Here is a 13,877-nt window from a genome sequence, read left to right on the forward strand (position 1 = left end):
GCCTTATCTTTTACACCAGCAAGACATGGTGTGAAAAAAAATAAGAAACACAATGCACCCTGCTAATCAGCATGCAGTGCAGTGGAGCTTTATTTTATTTTCTAATGTTTTGCAGCTTAAAACACTTGCTAGATGAAAGCCTAGATTGGAGTGTTTTGAGGTTGAAGAAATTAGATTTTGCACTTGTAGCGATTGTAGTCGCTCCGGAGTATAAGTCGCTTCAAAGTCTAAGCTAAAATTAAAGTCACGATTAAGTTTCTATTAATTGTCCAGTTTCGCCCCCCAAAAATTTGGGACTATCGGTTCGATTATCAGAAAAATTCTCGGTTTTGTTGTTGATTGTGTTTTGCTGCAAATTTAGAATTATTTCAAGCCTTGGGCCTAAAGAGGACGTCACTATTGTCACAAAATCCATCGCATCAAAACACTTGTCAGAAGATCGCATCCCACTTCAAATATTTCATAAATAATTGCTCAACACATCAATCAAGGAAATGCAATCAAATACCTAATTCCAGTAACTTGAGGATTAACTGCCTTGAAAATGGCCTCCACATTCATTTTTATTTACAGTCATTCATTTGGCCCCCAAAGAGTGTGATAAATCTCATCATTCAGTGCTCTGAAATTCACTTGCTGTGCCGTTTTGATTTTATTTTACCCATACAAAATTAAGGCGGTCAGTGTGTTCCTTTGACCTCTGTCTCCATCCATCGATGTCAAGATTATTGACGAGCGCCACAGCTTGATCACAGTTTACTTGACTAAATTTACCTCATATCGCAAGATGGGGAAAATTACAATCATTTTGATTATACATATTACTTTTAGCGGGATCTGGGAATCTTTCTTGGAATGTTTTGAACTGTTGTCTTTATGCGGTACATGACACCAGTTTCCCTTGTTAAATAAGAAATGACTATATATTAAAAAATAAGCAATTGATATCATGAGACTTTTTGGCAACTGTTCCCTTAGTTACTAGTCACACTACAGTTGTTAGTTGTGTCTAGTCACCAGACACTATACTTCATTGATTGCTTCAATATAAGGAACAGGATGAGAATGTGTGATCTTTTCAAAAAAATAGAGAGAGAATTCAGTCTGTTTGTAAAAATGATCAGTCAGGATGTGGTGTTCCTCTTTTTGGCAAATCGCATGGTGTTTATTACGCAATTTGCATACTTGGCAGTTGCAACTGCTATTGGCGTCAAGCATGCACCAGATCAGGACTCACCATTCCAAATGATTAACGATTCACTGGTCATGTTGGTTGGGCTTTTCCCATGTTTAATATTTGCAAATGTACGGCTTGCCATTCTGAATCGCATCACACTGAAGTCAAATCCAAAAGGACATTTCAACCGTCTGTGGTCTCAGCCTGCTAATGCTAAACAGAAAGTTAAATGGCAAAGACACAGAAATAGTCTATCATAGGATGTCAGAAAAAATGAAAATGTCAACTCCGTACAAAAGCCTTTTCACCTTGCCCATCTTTCAAAAGTAAGTTCCCTGTTAGAAACACAGCAGTCAGCTTCTCCTGCTGTCAGACTAATCGGTCTTCGCTCAGAGGGAGTTCCTGCATTCCTGCCATCATCAGGTGGCAGTCCCCTCACTGTCGTCTGGTGGTCATTCTGGATAGAGTATCCTTTTCATAATCCTTCTGCATCGAGCCTCAGTGTTCCTATTGTGACCTTAAATCGACTCAATTTGATTTATGCCTGCGGAGCTTAAACCAACAATGACTACTGCTTCCCTTCCCCTTCGTCCCCACCCGGGTAAATAGCAACATTGTCTCCAGGTAACCAAATTAATTGAAATGATCTGGAAGGGAGGAGCATGAAGAGAACAGGTAGAGGCATATAGACGTTAACACCTGCTTATTCCCAATGCTAACATGTTTCTGATCTGCCGCTCATTTTTGGTCACGCTTGACTTTCCAATCCTCAACCATAGTAAATAAAAGAAGGCCAAAGGAATTTCTCATCTTGTATAAACACAGACAGTGTGGATCATTGTAGGAGTGTGGTGATGGTTACCTTGTTGATCGTGTTCACACCCTTTTTTATTCATAATTTATCACTTGTGTTGTATTTCACCTGTGCGGGGATGTGTATAGCAGACGCTCATGTTGATAGAGGATTATTGAGTCTGGAGCATCATAAAAGTTTGCCAACAATGTGTTGATATAGCAGCGATTGGTTTTTTAGAGTTGCACGATGTATCAGAGTTTCTGTGCAACTGAAGAAGGTTGAGAGTCCATTCTAAGATGAAATAATATCAAAAGAAATCAGAAAGAATTAGTGCAAAACGTATTCCTCAAAAACTCATGGACATTAAATCAATACGAAGCACAATATTGATATTTTGTCCCAGCCTGGTCAAAGTCTGTGATCGCTTGGCCGCTGTCTTTGTAGATTAGAAAACAAAATTATAAAACCATCCTCCTGAGACTTCACACCTTTCGCTCAGTGCTCTTGTGTAACCCCGCCGACTGGATTATGGTCCAGAGGAAAGGTCGTTGATTTATGGCCGGTGGCCGCCCCCTTCGCAATACGCTCTGAAAGCTTTGATTGCAGACTTCCTTGGGAAACTCACAATTGGCGACATGTTAATGTTTGTTTCTAGTTCAACACAGAGACCTCTTGCTCGGCATGTTAGCGGCAGAATCATAATATCTCCAGGTGCACTACGAGGATTTCGGGAGCTTTTAAAAAGAGCTTTACGCAGGAAATGCATGAAGGTGTGAAAGCGCTGCTTAATGATATTGAAGTGCTTAGCTATGTCTGCCTGTAAATATTCTGTTAATGATTCCTCAGAGATTGAATATTGATTTACAAGTTAAATGTTCTGAATTGTACCGCTAACTCAACAGATTTAGTCACTCGGAATAACCTCTGATGATTCTAGTTGTGCTTCTCTAAATTGTGCGAGCCTGGATCACAACTCATCCAAAGTGATACACACTTTGCAAACACTTAAAACAATCAATAAAAACCTTTATTGTACACTTGACTCCACCGGATACTGAATCTATGCTACGCCTTACTAGCTAGATTGATGGGCGAGAAGACAAATTACATTCTGCAAGGGAAATAAACTCAGACGGTCAGCTTTGATATATCACTGTGTTCTCAAAGTGTGCCCCTGGCAGTGAACCAAGTCCACTACTGAACAGATATTAACTTCAGCAAAAGGTTCAGCAACTCCTAAAGCCGACTCGATGTCGCTTAACGCGCACCAAGTCAGCCCCTCCAAGTTGTCACCAAAATACTTGGTGCGCCAGTGCATACACAAGTGGTCTATTTGTGATTCAGCAGCAGGCCTTCACTGGCTGCCAGACTGGCAAGGAGTCCGCCTCTCATGGGGGGCGGAGAGTGTGCTAATGCAGGCCCCCGGGCGTCAGGACCAAGGTAATTGGGTTCGCATGGTCGGTGTCAGGGCAGCCCTGCCACATCCTAAAACAAAGGCCAACTCCCATGCGGCAAGCTGTTTAGACCACAACCAGTCCTGGTCACAACACCCCTGGAAAGACTTTTTTCAATGACTGCAAAGTTGGATGTCTTGATGATGACTTGCAGATTGCATCATGAGTGTCTTCTTTTTCTGGCGTGCCTCACGGCCTCTTCTGTTATAGTTTAGTGTGTAAGCACTTTGGACTCGAGGTGCTCGGGTTCAGTGTCTGTTGCAGAGCAGACAGAAATACATGTTGCTGGAGAGACTACTCGTTTGTTTTGCGTTGACCCAATTTGTTTAGCACTGCGGCACGGTACTCAATACTTTGACTTCTCATCAAAGTGGAAATCAAAATCTCCTCTTGGGGAACAATTAAAGCATTAAATCCACAAGTATTTTACAGTATACTGTTTCCATCTGTCCATCCACACATCTATTAATTCATCCATCCATCAGGGCGATATATTTTTCCAGAAACAATTACGTACTACAATTTTTTCACAAGCGATGGTCATGATAAGCAGAACTATACATACATTATATTATCCCGAAAAGTTCAATCTGACTCGGGCTCGGCTCACAAAAATTGCACCCAATTATTTATACCACAAGCATGTGTGTAGTAAAACGAGATTCTGTATCTCCTTCAGTATGTTCTTTCTTCTGCAATTTTTACTGCCGATCAAAAGTCTGCAGCATTTCTTTGAAAGCCGGTTTGCCAACAGTGTTGAATGTGGGCATCTTTTTCACTATAAAGCGGCTAACGCTGTCTGCGGGGTGTTATAATTGCAAGCTGTCTGGAAATGGACGGCCCTTTTTATCCTGTTGGGTTTCCTTTTACCAGTTGAAGAAATCGGGTGGGATGGTTGTCTTTTAAATTGACTCTGAAGTTTGCCGGGTTGTGACTTTCTCCACACAAATGGGACATGCTAGCTCATTGATGCTGGCTGGAATTCAAAATGTTCCGACGCGACGTGCAATTTACGACTAATTTCATTTATTTAAACGTAAATACCATTTTGGGATTTTATTTCTTACTATTGAATGCAGATTTTGTCAGGTTCTCCTCTTATTTGCCAAGTTGACAACACGTTCAATATTTTGTTTATTACTATGGGCATTTTTTGTCTCTCAATGTTTCTGTTTCCGCATTCAGGTCAGCAAAGCTTGCTTGATTTTAGAAGCCTCTCCAGGCAGCCTGAAGTGTCTCACTTGATCCGCAGCCAACCCCCCCCCCCAGATTTTCTCCCACTAGCCTCTCCACCTCGTACAGCTGTACTTAGAAGACTATGTTTGGCTCTGATTGATGAGACAAAGGGGTCTCTTCTGCCTTCTGAAGAGTTCAGTGTGTAGAAAGGAAATGGCCATTTTTTATCTTTGCTCCCCTTGTCTATTTTTCTTTCTTCTGACTGTGTTTAACTGCCGTGCTTGCGCTGCCAAATTGATTGGCAGAATAATTATGGACGTGATTTGCTCGACCACCGGTGAAGTGGGAATGAGGGAATAAGGGAGCGATTACATTTTTTTTTTCTTTTCAGGAATGGAGAAATCTGCTGGCTGCCAATATCACTGACACATGCGCTAGAACAAAAAAAAAACAGCAGAGATCTTTAACAATTTCTCTTAAAAGAGGCTCTGACATATCTGCCTCTCCCAGTCAGATAATTAGGCAGAGTGTTAAACTTTTCTTTCTGCCATTACCTTGAACGCAACTGCTTGTTCTGCTCGTTATGCTTTTTGATACTACCTTGCCAGTAACACACCGAAATGGCGACTATGACGAAAACGACGACTTTTCCAAGCAGTGGAAGAGAGGAGTCCCCCAGCTGTGCTTTTGGATCCCAAAAGCCACGTAATTGACATTTCCTAAAATTGAAGAAAAAAAGCAAGAGATGAATGGCTTCTTCACAGGGACCGCTTTCCGCGGCGCCATTAAGCCTCCTTCGTTTAAAAGGAAGCACTGACATTAAAAGCGATTGCTTCGGCAAATCCCCGATTTCTCCTTCTTTGTGTTTTAATGAAAACGGGGCTTAGCGTAGCTCGCTACACGACAGTAGCGCTCACGTGCGCTCGCACAACTCAGACACGTTGCTATTTTAGACGCTTCCAAATACTTTGCCCTAAAGGGCTGGAAAAAGTGAGGAGTGACTGAGGGGCAGGTGAGCCCGGTTCCCACCCCGCCCTGATTATCCCCTTGCAAGCTCTAGGAAAACAAGGCCTTCTCCCACCCACACTCTAGATAAAGGCCTTGATTGTGGAAGGTATGACCAAGGTTTCGGCGAAGGGTGAAGATACCAAAGGCTTGTTACCAGGTTACATCACAGCACTTTTGTTGTGAGCACGCGTGCCAACATCTTAAGGGGTGATGGAAGGTGGAGCACTTAGCGATTACCCTCCCTGATGCCAAGTTATCATCACACCGCAGGAAGATTCTTGTCATAATAATCTCACCCTTTTTTCCCCTTCACGGCGTGTCTCCCTTTGTACACATCGTCTGGACGAGCATTTAACAATCACTTGTCTAAATATTTACCGTCTTAGCAACGTTGTTTTTAATGGAGCGCTCATCACACGTGCGATGTTGTGTTTGCTTGTGATAGATTCGTGACTGCGGTTGAAACGAAAAAGAAATCGGGGATTCGTTTTTGAAAACTGTAGATACATAAGTGCAGTAGAGTACCTGTCTTAGGTTTTGTGTGTAAGTGCATGACTGTGAGCTTGAATAGCCTGAGGAAATCATGGCTGCTGGGTTGCGTGTGGTATTTGAGTGGAGCTTGTTGTCGTCATGCAGTCAGAAATTCCAGGCAAAACATTAAATAAGACTCTCTGTAATGAAGTATTATTATTGTTATTATTACGTAACGTGACAGTGTTTTGACTCTATTGCGGAAAACGGTGAACTCGCCTGAGGTCTCCCGTCTTCGGTTAATTCAAAGTGTCGCTATACCATATGTGCATATTTTGCTAAACACAGTCTTCTTGCGTGTAACGTGCATTTAGTAGAGGAAGTGATGACTTGATTTACCTGTTCCATCAAGGTCATTGTGTGGCCACGAATGCACGGAAGCCAAACGATTTCAGTCAGTTGCTTAGCAAGGCTTTGCTGTGATTACAGCTCCAATTTAGTCTTAATTTCAATCTAATCTCATTCAATTGTAATTTCTTCTTTTTTGGAGAAAAAGGGAGCGGGTCCATAGTTAAAACCAGAATCATCTTTGAGTATCTGTCTATGTGTTGACGAACCATGCGTTTGAATATCCGTTGCTTAAAGCGTTACAGCACTGCTAAATCAATGCTATTCATTATCCTGCCATTTTGCATTGTGTGTTAGCGGTAAACTAAGAGGACTTAAAGCAAAGCTATTTGGCGGTTTTACATATACAATGTATAACCCGTGGTCAGAAAATATACATTGCAGACGTAAAACAAAAGCATTAACTTGTGGCTAAGACTTGTGCATGCTGTCTCAGGTTATCACCATGATTGCCCAATTTCATACATATCAAACAAGCCATGTTGACGCTTTCACACTTAAAACAAAAATGTCTCCCCTTCCCCAACCCCACGATCTCTCGCCCTCTTCATATTCAATCCTCAGATAGCCTCGCCAAAAGCGATCCAGGAAATCCGAACTGCTTATAATGTGACATCTGTGCCATACTCACATTAGGTCCCTGAAAGTGATTCAATTGTGACAAGACAATTCAAAGTAGGCCTTCAAAAGGTGCGAATAAAAGAGGCTTGTCGAGTTGGGTTTAGATGATGCACCTGGACTGCTCTGTTTACCGAGCCGTGGTCATTATATTTGCTAACAGCTGGACAATAGTTCATTCACTGTAAGATCATAGGTGCAATGAAATAATTCATGTGAGATGAGTTGTAAAATGATGGAAAATAGAAGCCCAGCTGTCATGCAAATGGGGACCAAGGAAATAATATGCTATCTGCTGGAGTTCAGAACCGCCTTCCTTCCATCCATTTTCTGTAGTTTTTGTCCTCATTAGAATCACAAGCAACCTGGATCCTATCCCAGCTGACTAAAAACAACAGACTGGAAAGCTGATTTTAAAACACACGGTACAGGAAATTGATGGATGGATACAAAAAATAGTCTCCTGAGCTTGATAATGATGAATGATTAGAAAAAAAAAAATATATATATATATATTTTTATATAAAATTATATATATATTTCAAAAAAAAAAATATATATATATATATATATTTTTTTTTTTTTGAAATATATATATATAATTTTTGAAATGAGCATTTCAGCCAGGAAGCTTCTGCATCCAAACTTGAAACACAAATGGTGCAGGAGCTCAAAACAAGGAACAGCAGCGACGTTGATGACGCAGATGGCGAACTGTCGACATCATGACGTTAACTCAGCAGGGTTTCGTTGAGTAATCTCTGCATGTTACTCAGCCCTATTGCCTCATTGGGCATTCTTCAATCGAAGAAGGCCCCCATGTTGACAGGTTGATTGAGACTTTGTGACGCAAGCACATAATGGCTGCTTTCTCGTCATGGAGCAAACGTTGTCTCGACATGCCGGCAAATAATCTAGGTCAATTAACAATCATTTGAAAATTGCTATTCATCCTGAAAGAATAAAGACATTCTGACAGGTTTGAAATTAACCAGATTATTATTATTTTTTTGTTCTTGACTGCAGTTACGGTGACTTGCTCTGCTGTCTTATATGATGTTTTCTAATGCGGGTCAAACATCAGGTGGTTACATTAACCTTCATAAATTTATCTGAATTCTATTTGAATTAAAATACAATGCAACATGAGGTTTATGGAAACCTTTATTTGAGAGGAACCCACTTGTAAGTCATCACTTTGTCATAGGAAGCCAGTACTACTTTAACACACGCCCGCGTAAACGTTACAACACGCAGCGATGTCTGTGAAACGACAGATTTATGTTTCTGCCGCTGAAACTGTCTAATAACAGTCAATTGCGGTGCACGTTAATGAAATATTTTGCTTGAGACAACGGAAATACTCGCTTGTCAAATAATAGCAATGATGTGTGATTCAGTTCTTGCCAGGAAATAGAGTTGCTGACATGGCAAGACACCTTTTCTTCATTCCTCACAAATATACCTCTGACTTCTTGTTCAACCATTTTTCTGCTTTCCTCAATAGACCAGGGCGGCCTCTGCATCCCACGGCTCGACAGGCTAATGAATGCAGCGGGGGGGGCGTCGTTACTGCCCGGCGGTGTTGCGCTTCATAATTCCTGCCGCTAGCCGAGGCCCTCTAATTAAGACGCGAACTCGGCCTCGCCGATTACCAAGCAGCTGGATCATTAGCGTGGCGGGTCAAATGGCAGCCATCTCCGTGTAGCAGGGCGGGGTGCCTTTCATCAACTTGTGCCTTTGCCAGCTCACCTCCTGCAGCCACTGGAATTGTATCCATGCCTTTTTTTTTTTTTTTGCAGGGTGTAGTGTATAGGCAACAAATAGTAGCTTTTGCAGATAACCAATTATAACTGCAATTTATTGGATACACAGAGAAATTTTTTCAGTGCATTTAATATTTCATAATATAGTCAAACCTCATTCTACGAAATCAAAGGGGGAGTTCTCAGTGTCTCAACTGCTAGCAAGATTCGATTGTAGCCTCAATTTGCTAATCCCCGCCTTTGACGATATGGCCACTCAAATTGCATGCTGTTGTGTGTAATTTTGATATATAGTAATCACAGACAGCTCATATGCATAATAGCAATGGAATATAAAAACATGAAATTAACAAGTACAGATATTTCCTATGGAGCTGACGTGTTCCATCCCTCTTGCGGTGATTCGCCGCCCCGCGCATTCTTCACATGCAGTGCAATTAACTTGAATTATTATTTGCAGTCTCATAAAAAAACTAAATACGCCTACACTTGTACTTTTGTCATTTTTGCAGGAGGAAATAAAATATAGCCATCATCTGCCGAAAAGCAGCACTCCTCTCAGAGACGCTAATTACGGTAGTGATGATAATTACAATTTGGAACGGTGATCGTAACCGTTTCAAATTCCGGCATGTTCTCTTTCATTATGAAACATGGTGCAATTTTACGCAAAAACTTCAGCCAGTTTTATTAGTGTTAAATTTATTTCTTGGTGTTATTATCAAACAAATTAAAATTTTTGCATGTCAAACAGCGACTAAAACACCCATTCAGTGAAAATATTTCCGAAGGAAAACAAGAGAATTCGAGGAAGAAGATATCATTTAGGACAGACTCATGCCGCACCCCATTAAATATCTCCCCCAGTTTGATCTAGCCTTGTCCCTCTTGGAATTCTGTTGACATGGAAAAAAAATGCCTTAATCATCTGCTCATGTGTGCACCAATAACAGTTATTGAATTGGCAGCTACGCCTCTGCTAACCTCCTGCTGTTAGAGATCAATGGACTTGGCAAGCACAAACTTCCTCTGACCAGCTGACGCCAAAGCAGTTTTCTCCTTTTAGAAATGTCTTCCCGCTGTGCCTTATTGAAGCCCGGTAGATAATTATTTCTATGATATATGACACCTATTTCCACTCGCAAAATTTGACTCTTTAATATGGCACGTTTTATCTGTCACCCAGTAAACAATAAAAATGTTCTCATCATTTGCAGGGCTGTAAAATTTATGGTCAATGTCGTTTTACCAAATCTCGTCGTATTTTTAAATACAAGTGAAAGAAAGCTATCGTCCTACTAGTTTTAATCACCACTGTGATTTGGTGGGAGAAAATCAGAAAATGGATGCATTCTAAGAACTTCTGAAATGGACCACACATGTTTTATTCATGAATGGTGGTACACAGGGCTGTTGTTTCATGCCGCTCAAGACAATGCCGGGGCTGGATACAGAGTAGATACTCTGCTCTTCTTCGCTTTCGGAAAGAATTCCAGAGCAAAAAAAACGATGGATCAAGCCATGCTAGGTAGCTCGTTAACAGCCTCACAAGCAAGTCTAGTCTCAAATATTTATTTCACCCATTGTGGACAAGCATCATTTCAAGACAGTGTTGTGGTAATATGTTACCTTGATCGAAAGTTTTGAAATTGTGCCCTTTAAAACTAAGGTATTGCATTGCAAATAATCGTTTCCAATTGAAATGAATGAAAAAGCAACTAATCCGTTCCAGCCCTTATGCTCCTTCATGTTGTGTTACCTCCCGGTGGGCAGTATAATACAGTCATCCGGGACACAAATGAAGAAGAGCTTCAAAACTAAATCAAAAGATTTGAAAAGGACATTTTGATCCAGGGTATCAGAGTGATTCAGTACAATAACACTCACTGTCTTCAGGTACTTTTGAGTCACCATTTGCAAATTCTCAAAAGAGCTGGATAGAATTTCACATTGACTATTTTTGAAGGTTACGGTGTTTGGCCTATGTTCATTCCCAGTCTGACACATTCAAAAGTGAAAAAAAATTCACCAAAAATATTAGCGTATGTTTTTTTGCCATCAACCAGTTCAAGGTGTCATCCCACTCCTCCCCCCCCCCCCATACAGATACCCGTCTTCACCTACATTTAGAACTTAAGGCTTATCTGGTCCGCCCCTCTATTTTCGGACAAGCGGGGCAGTGTGCCAGAAAGGACGGCGAGAAAGGCTGTTGCAGACACATACTGGGTGGAGGACAGTTTGCAAGATGACACTGCCTGCCTTGTTTATGGCAGAGGCTTCGCAAGGCGAGTGGGCGGGCAAGCTGGAAGACAGGGCAGACGGAGGGGGAAAGGGGCTTTTACTAGCCACAAGAGAGACTCAGAATTCTTCCTGAGCCATTGCCACATTTGGCTGGCACTTGTGAAAACAATTGGCCAGCATTTACTCTCACTCTCTCTCTCTCTCATTCTCCCTCCATGCAGATGGAGTCTTAGCTATGAGTCAGCTTTGCGAGCAGTCAGTGAAGAGAAGGTGGTGGTCTCATAATCTGCTGCACAGCCAGTTAAAGCATGTGCAGACAACATGCAAGCTACTTCTGTTTTTTTTTTTTTTGCTCACTTAAAATCGTCACCAAAAAAGAATCTTCTGAATCAACAACAACATCAAAAACAGCAATACGTGCTTTTTCTGCTTTTCATTGAATGGCCGTTTATTTACTACAACATCGTGCTTATCCTTTTTGGGATTGCGGGTGAGCTGGATCCGATCCCAGCTGACCTTTGGCGAGAGAAGCTGGACTGGCCAGCCACGAGTCAATTGCGAGGCTCGCACTCGCATTCCCACCTACTGTAAGGACAATCTCGAATCCTCAGTGGACCCAACTTGGCGTGTCCACAATGGAGACTCACTAAAGTCCCATACTACCCACGTATAGTATGTGGTGATGTCATCCCACTATTGGACTCGAGTCTCGCTTCTCTTGCTTTCCCCCTAGCAGAACCAGCCGCTAGCAGGTGCTGTTTATAGTACCTTTCCAGGCTATCCGATTCAAATTGTCTGATGTGAATAGCCGGAGTCGTTCTATTGCTTAACTGATGCAAACATGTCTTCTTTTCACAGACTTGCTTCGGCGAAGACAGCTTGCTAATGTCCTGATCGGAAGGCCCAGACTTTAGCCATCCCCCCCCCCTCACCTGCTCCTCTCCCCATCAGTCAGTGGAGCTCCAACATAGGCCGCCGGTTTATCTCCAGGTTTTAGGGTTTACCCCCCCTCCCCCCTTCCCCGCTGCCCGGCCTGTCGTCAACATGACGTCGGAGCTGGAAAGTAGCCTGACCTCCATGGATTGGCTCCCTCAGCTTACCATGCAGGCGGCCATCCGCAAGGGCGACGGCCAGCACGGCCACGGCCCCGGCATGGGTAAGAAGAGCGCCCTCCTCGATCCCAACACCACGCTGGACCAGGAAGAGGTGCAACAACACAAGGACGGCAAGCCGCCTTACAGCTACGCCAGCCTGATTACGTTCGCCATCAACAGCTCGCCAAAGAAGAAGATGACGCTGAGCGAGATCTACCAGTGGATCTGTGATAATTTTCCCTACTACAGAGAGGCAGGAAGTGGCTGGAAGGTAAGAAAAGAGTACTTGAGATTTTGTCATTCTCTTTTACAATATACATTGAAATGAACCCCCCCCCCAAAATCATCCACCAAAATGTTCTGGCAGAAGTTGCCAATGTGTAGAAGAGTTTCTGTTTTCCAACGGAAATTGATTCGTGGGCATAGACCAACAAAGTCAAAATCATCACCAATCAACCTTGTCGCTTATGACAAAAAGTATCAAGAGTAGCCGCAAGTGTCACCAAATCACACAAAGTGCCTCACGATGCAGGCCGCCAGACCCATGTAAAGTACGAAATTTGAGGATAAATATTCCGAGAAGTGGCGTCTGGCCGTGCTAACGCGCACTAAATAGCCCATTCAGGGGTGGCATTATTTACTGCAGCTGCCTTGATAGGAGGAGGCCATTATGCAGAAGGAGAAAGCCAGTGCTGTGTCATCATCTCAAGGAGCTTGTGATATACGGAGATGAAGCCATGCTGATTGCCTTTTAAAAGGCCCAGATGGAAATTGATATTAGAATGAGTTTTCCAATCAGTCGACATTTATTGGAAATAGAATCTTAGGCATCGCTTTATTGCAGTCAGACAAGATGAATGAAGCCCATTTCCTGTGGCGACAAGATCTGCCGCATCTATGGACGGCTGTATGGAGGTGTCTTGCTGTCTTTGTAAGTGAGGCCTGAGATTAGAATGCATATGGTATCTTTGATGCTACGGGGGCCTTGAGCTTCGCTCTGGAAAATAATGCTCTCGTCTCTTCTATCTTCATCCTTGCTTAATTAACGGTCAGTCAGACAGACAAAACACTTTTGTTGCAAATAGGACAAAATGGGTCAAGGCAGTCTGACTACAATTGCGTTTAACGGCGCCTACTCAACTTAACCCGGCTCAAATCGCTATTGATGCTTTTACATATATACAAAGATATAGAATTCTAGTTTTGTTTCTACAATGGCAGCAAGACCCAATTTGTAAGTTAAAACTAACTGTTGTCTTTCCATGTGACGCTAGTGCAGCAAAGTCATTACTACAGTAAAAACAAATCAAAAAATCTTGGCAGTAATTTAAAGCAGTCACATGAAAAACAGCAAGTAAAGCAGTGAGTGAGTGTTAAAGCAAATAATGATGTCCAACAAACATCAGATCATATCAGATCAGATCATCTGACTTGCAGGATGCTACCCCAAGTCGCTGTATACAAATGCACACAGTTCCTGTATTATTGTGTCTCCGCTATGGGTCTGATGAGGTCATTTTGCGTGATCTCTTTTTCCACGCCGCCCTCATTCCATCAGATAAGATTCCTTACCTGCTGAGAAGTAAATACAGGACACCCTCCTTATTTGTTTTTGTGTTTTCCTGTGTGCTTGTTTAGCTGAGTCCAGCCCATACCGCCGAGTGGGGA

General features: G+C 42.3%; 1 protein-coding gene across 2 annotated transcripts in view; it reads left to right on the forward strand.

Annotated features, from left to right (window-relative positions):
- foxj3 (forkhead box J3) overlaps nt 1–13,877 on the forward strand; it is a 62,594-nt gene that overhangs the window by 11,642 nt on the left and 37,075 nt on the right. For both annotated transcript variants that reach the window (XM_088389379.1, XM_088389378.1), the window contains one exon: nt 11,974–12,480. In XM_088389379.1, the coding sequence (XP_088245505.1) occupies nt 12,160–12,480 (321 nt within the window). In that variant the 5' untranslated portion in view covers nt 11,974–12,159. The remainder of the gene's footprint in view (nt 1–11,973; nt 12,481–13,877) is intronic.

Source organism: Syngnathus floridae, chromosome 11, assembly GCF_059516105.1.
Source record: "Syngnathus floridae isolate MCC-2025c chromosome 11, RoL_Sflo_1.0, whole genome shotgun sequence".
Taxonomy (NCBI): domain Eukaryota; kingdom Metazoa; phylum Chordata; class Actinopteri; order Syngnathiformes; family Syngnathidae; genus Syngnathus; species Syngnathus floridae.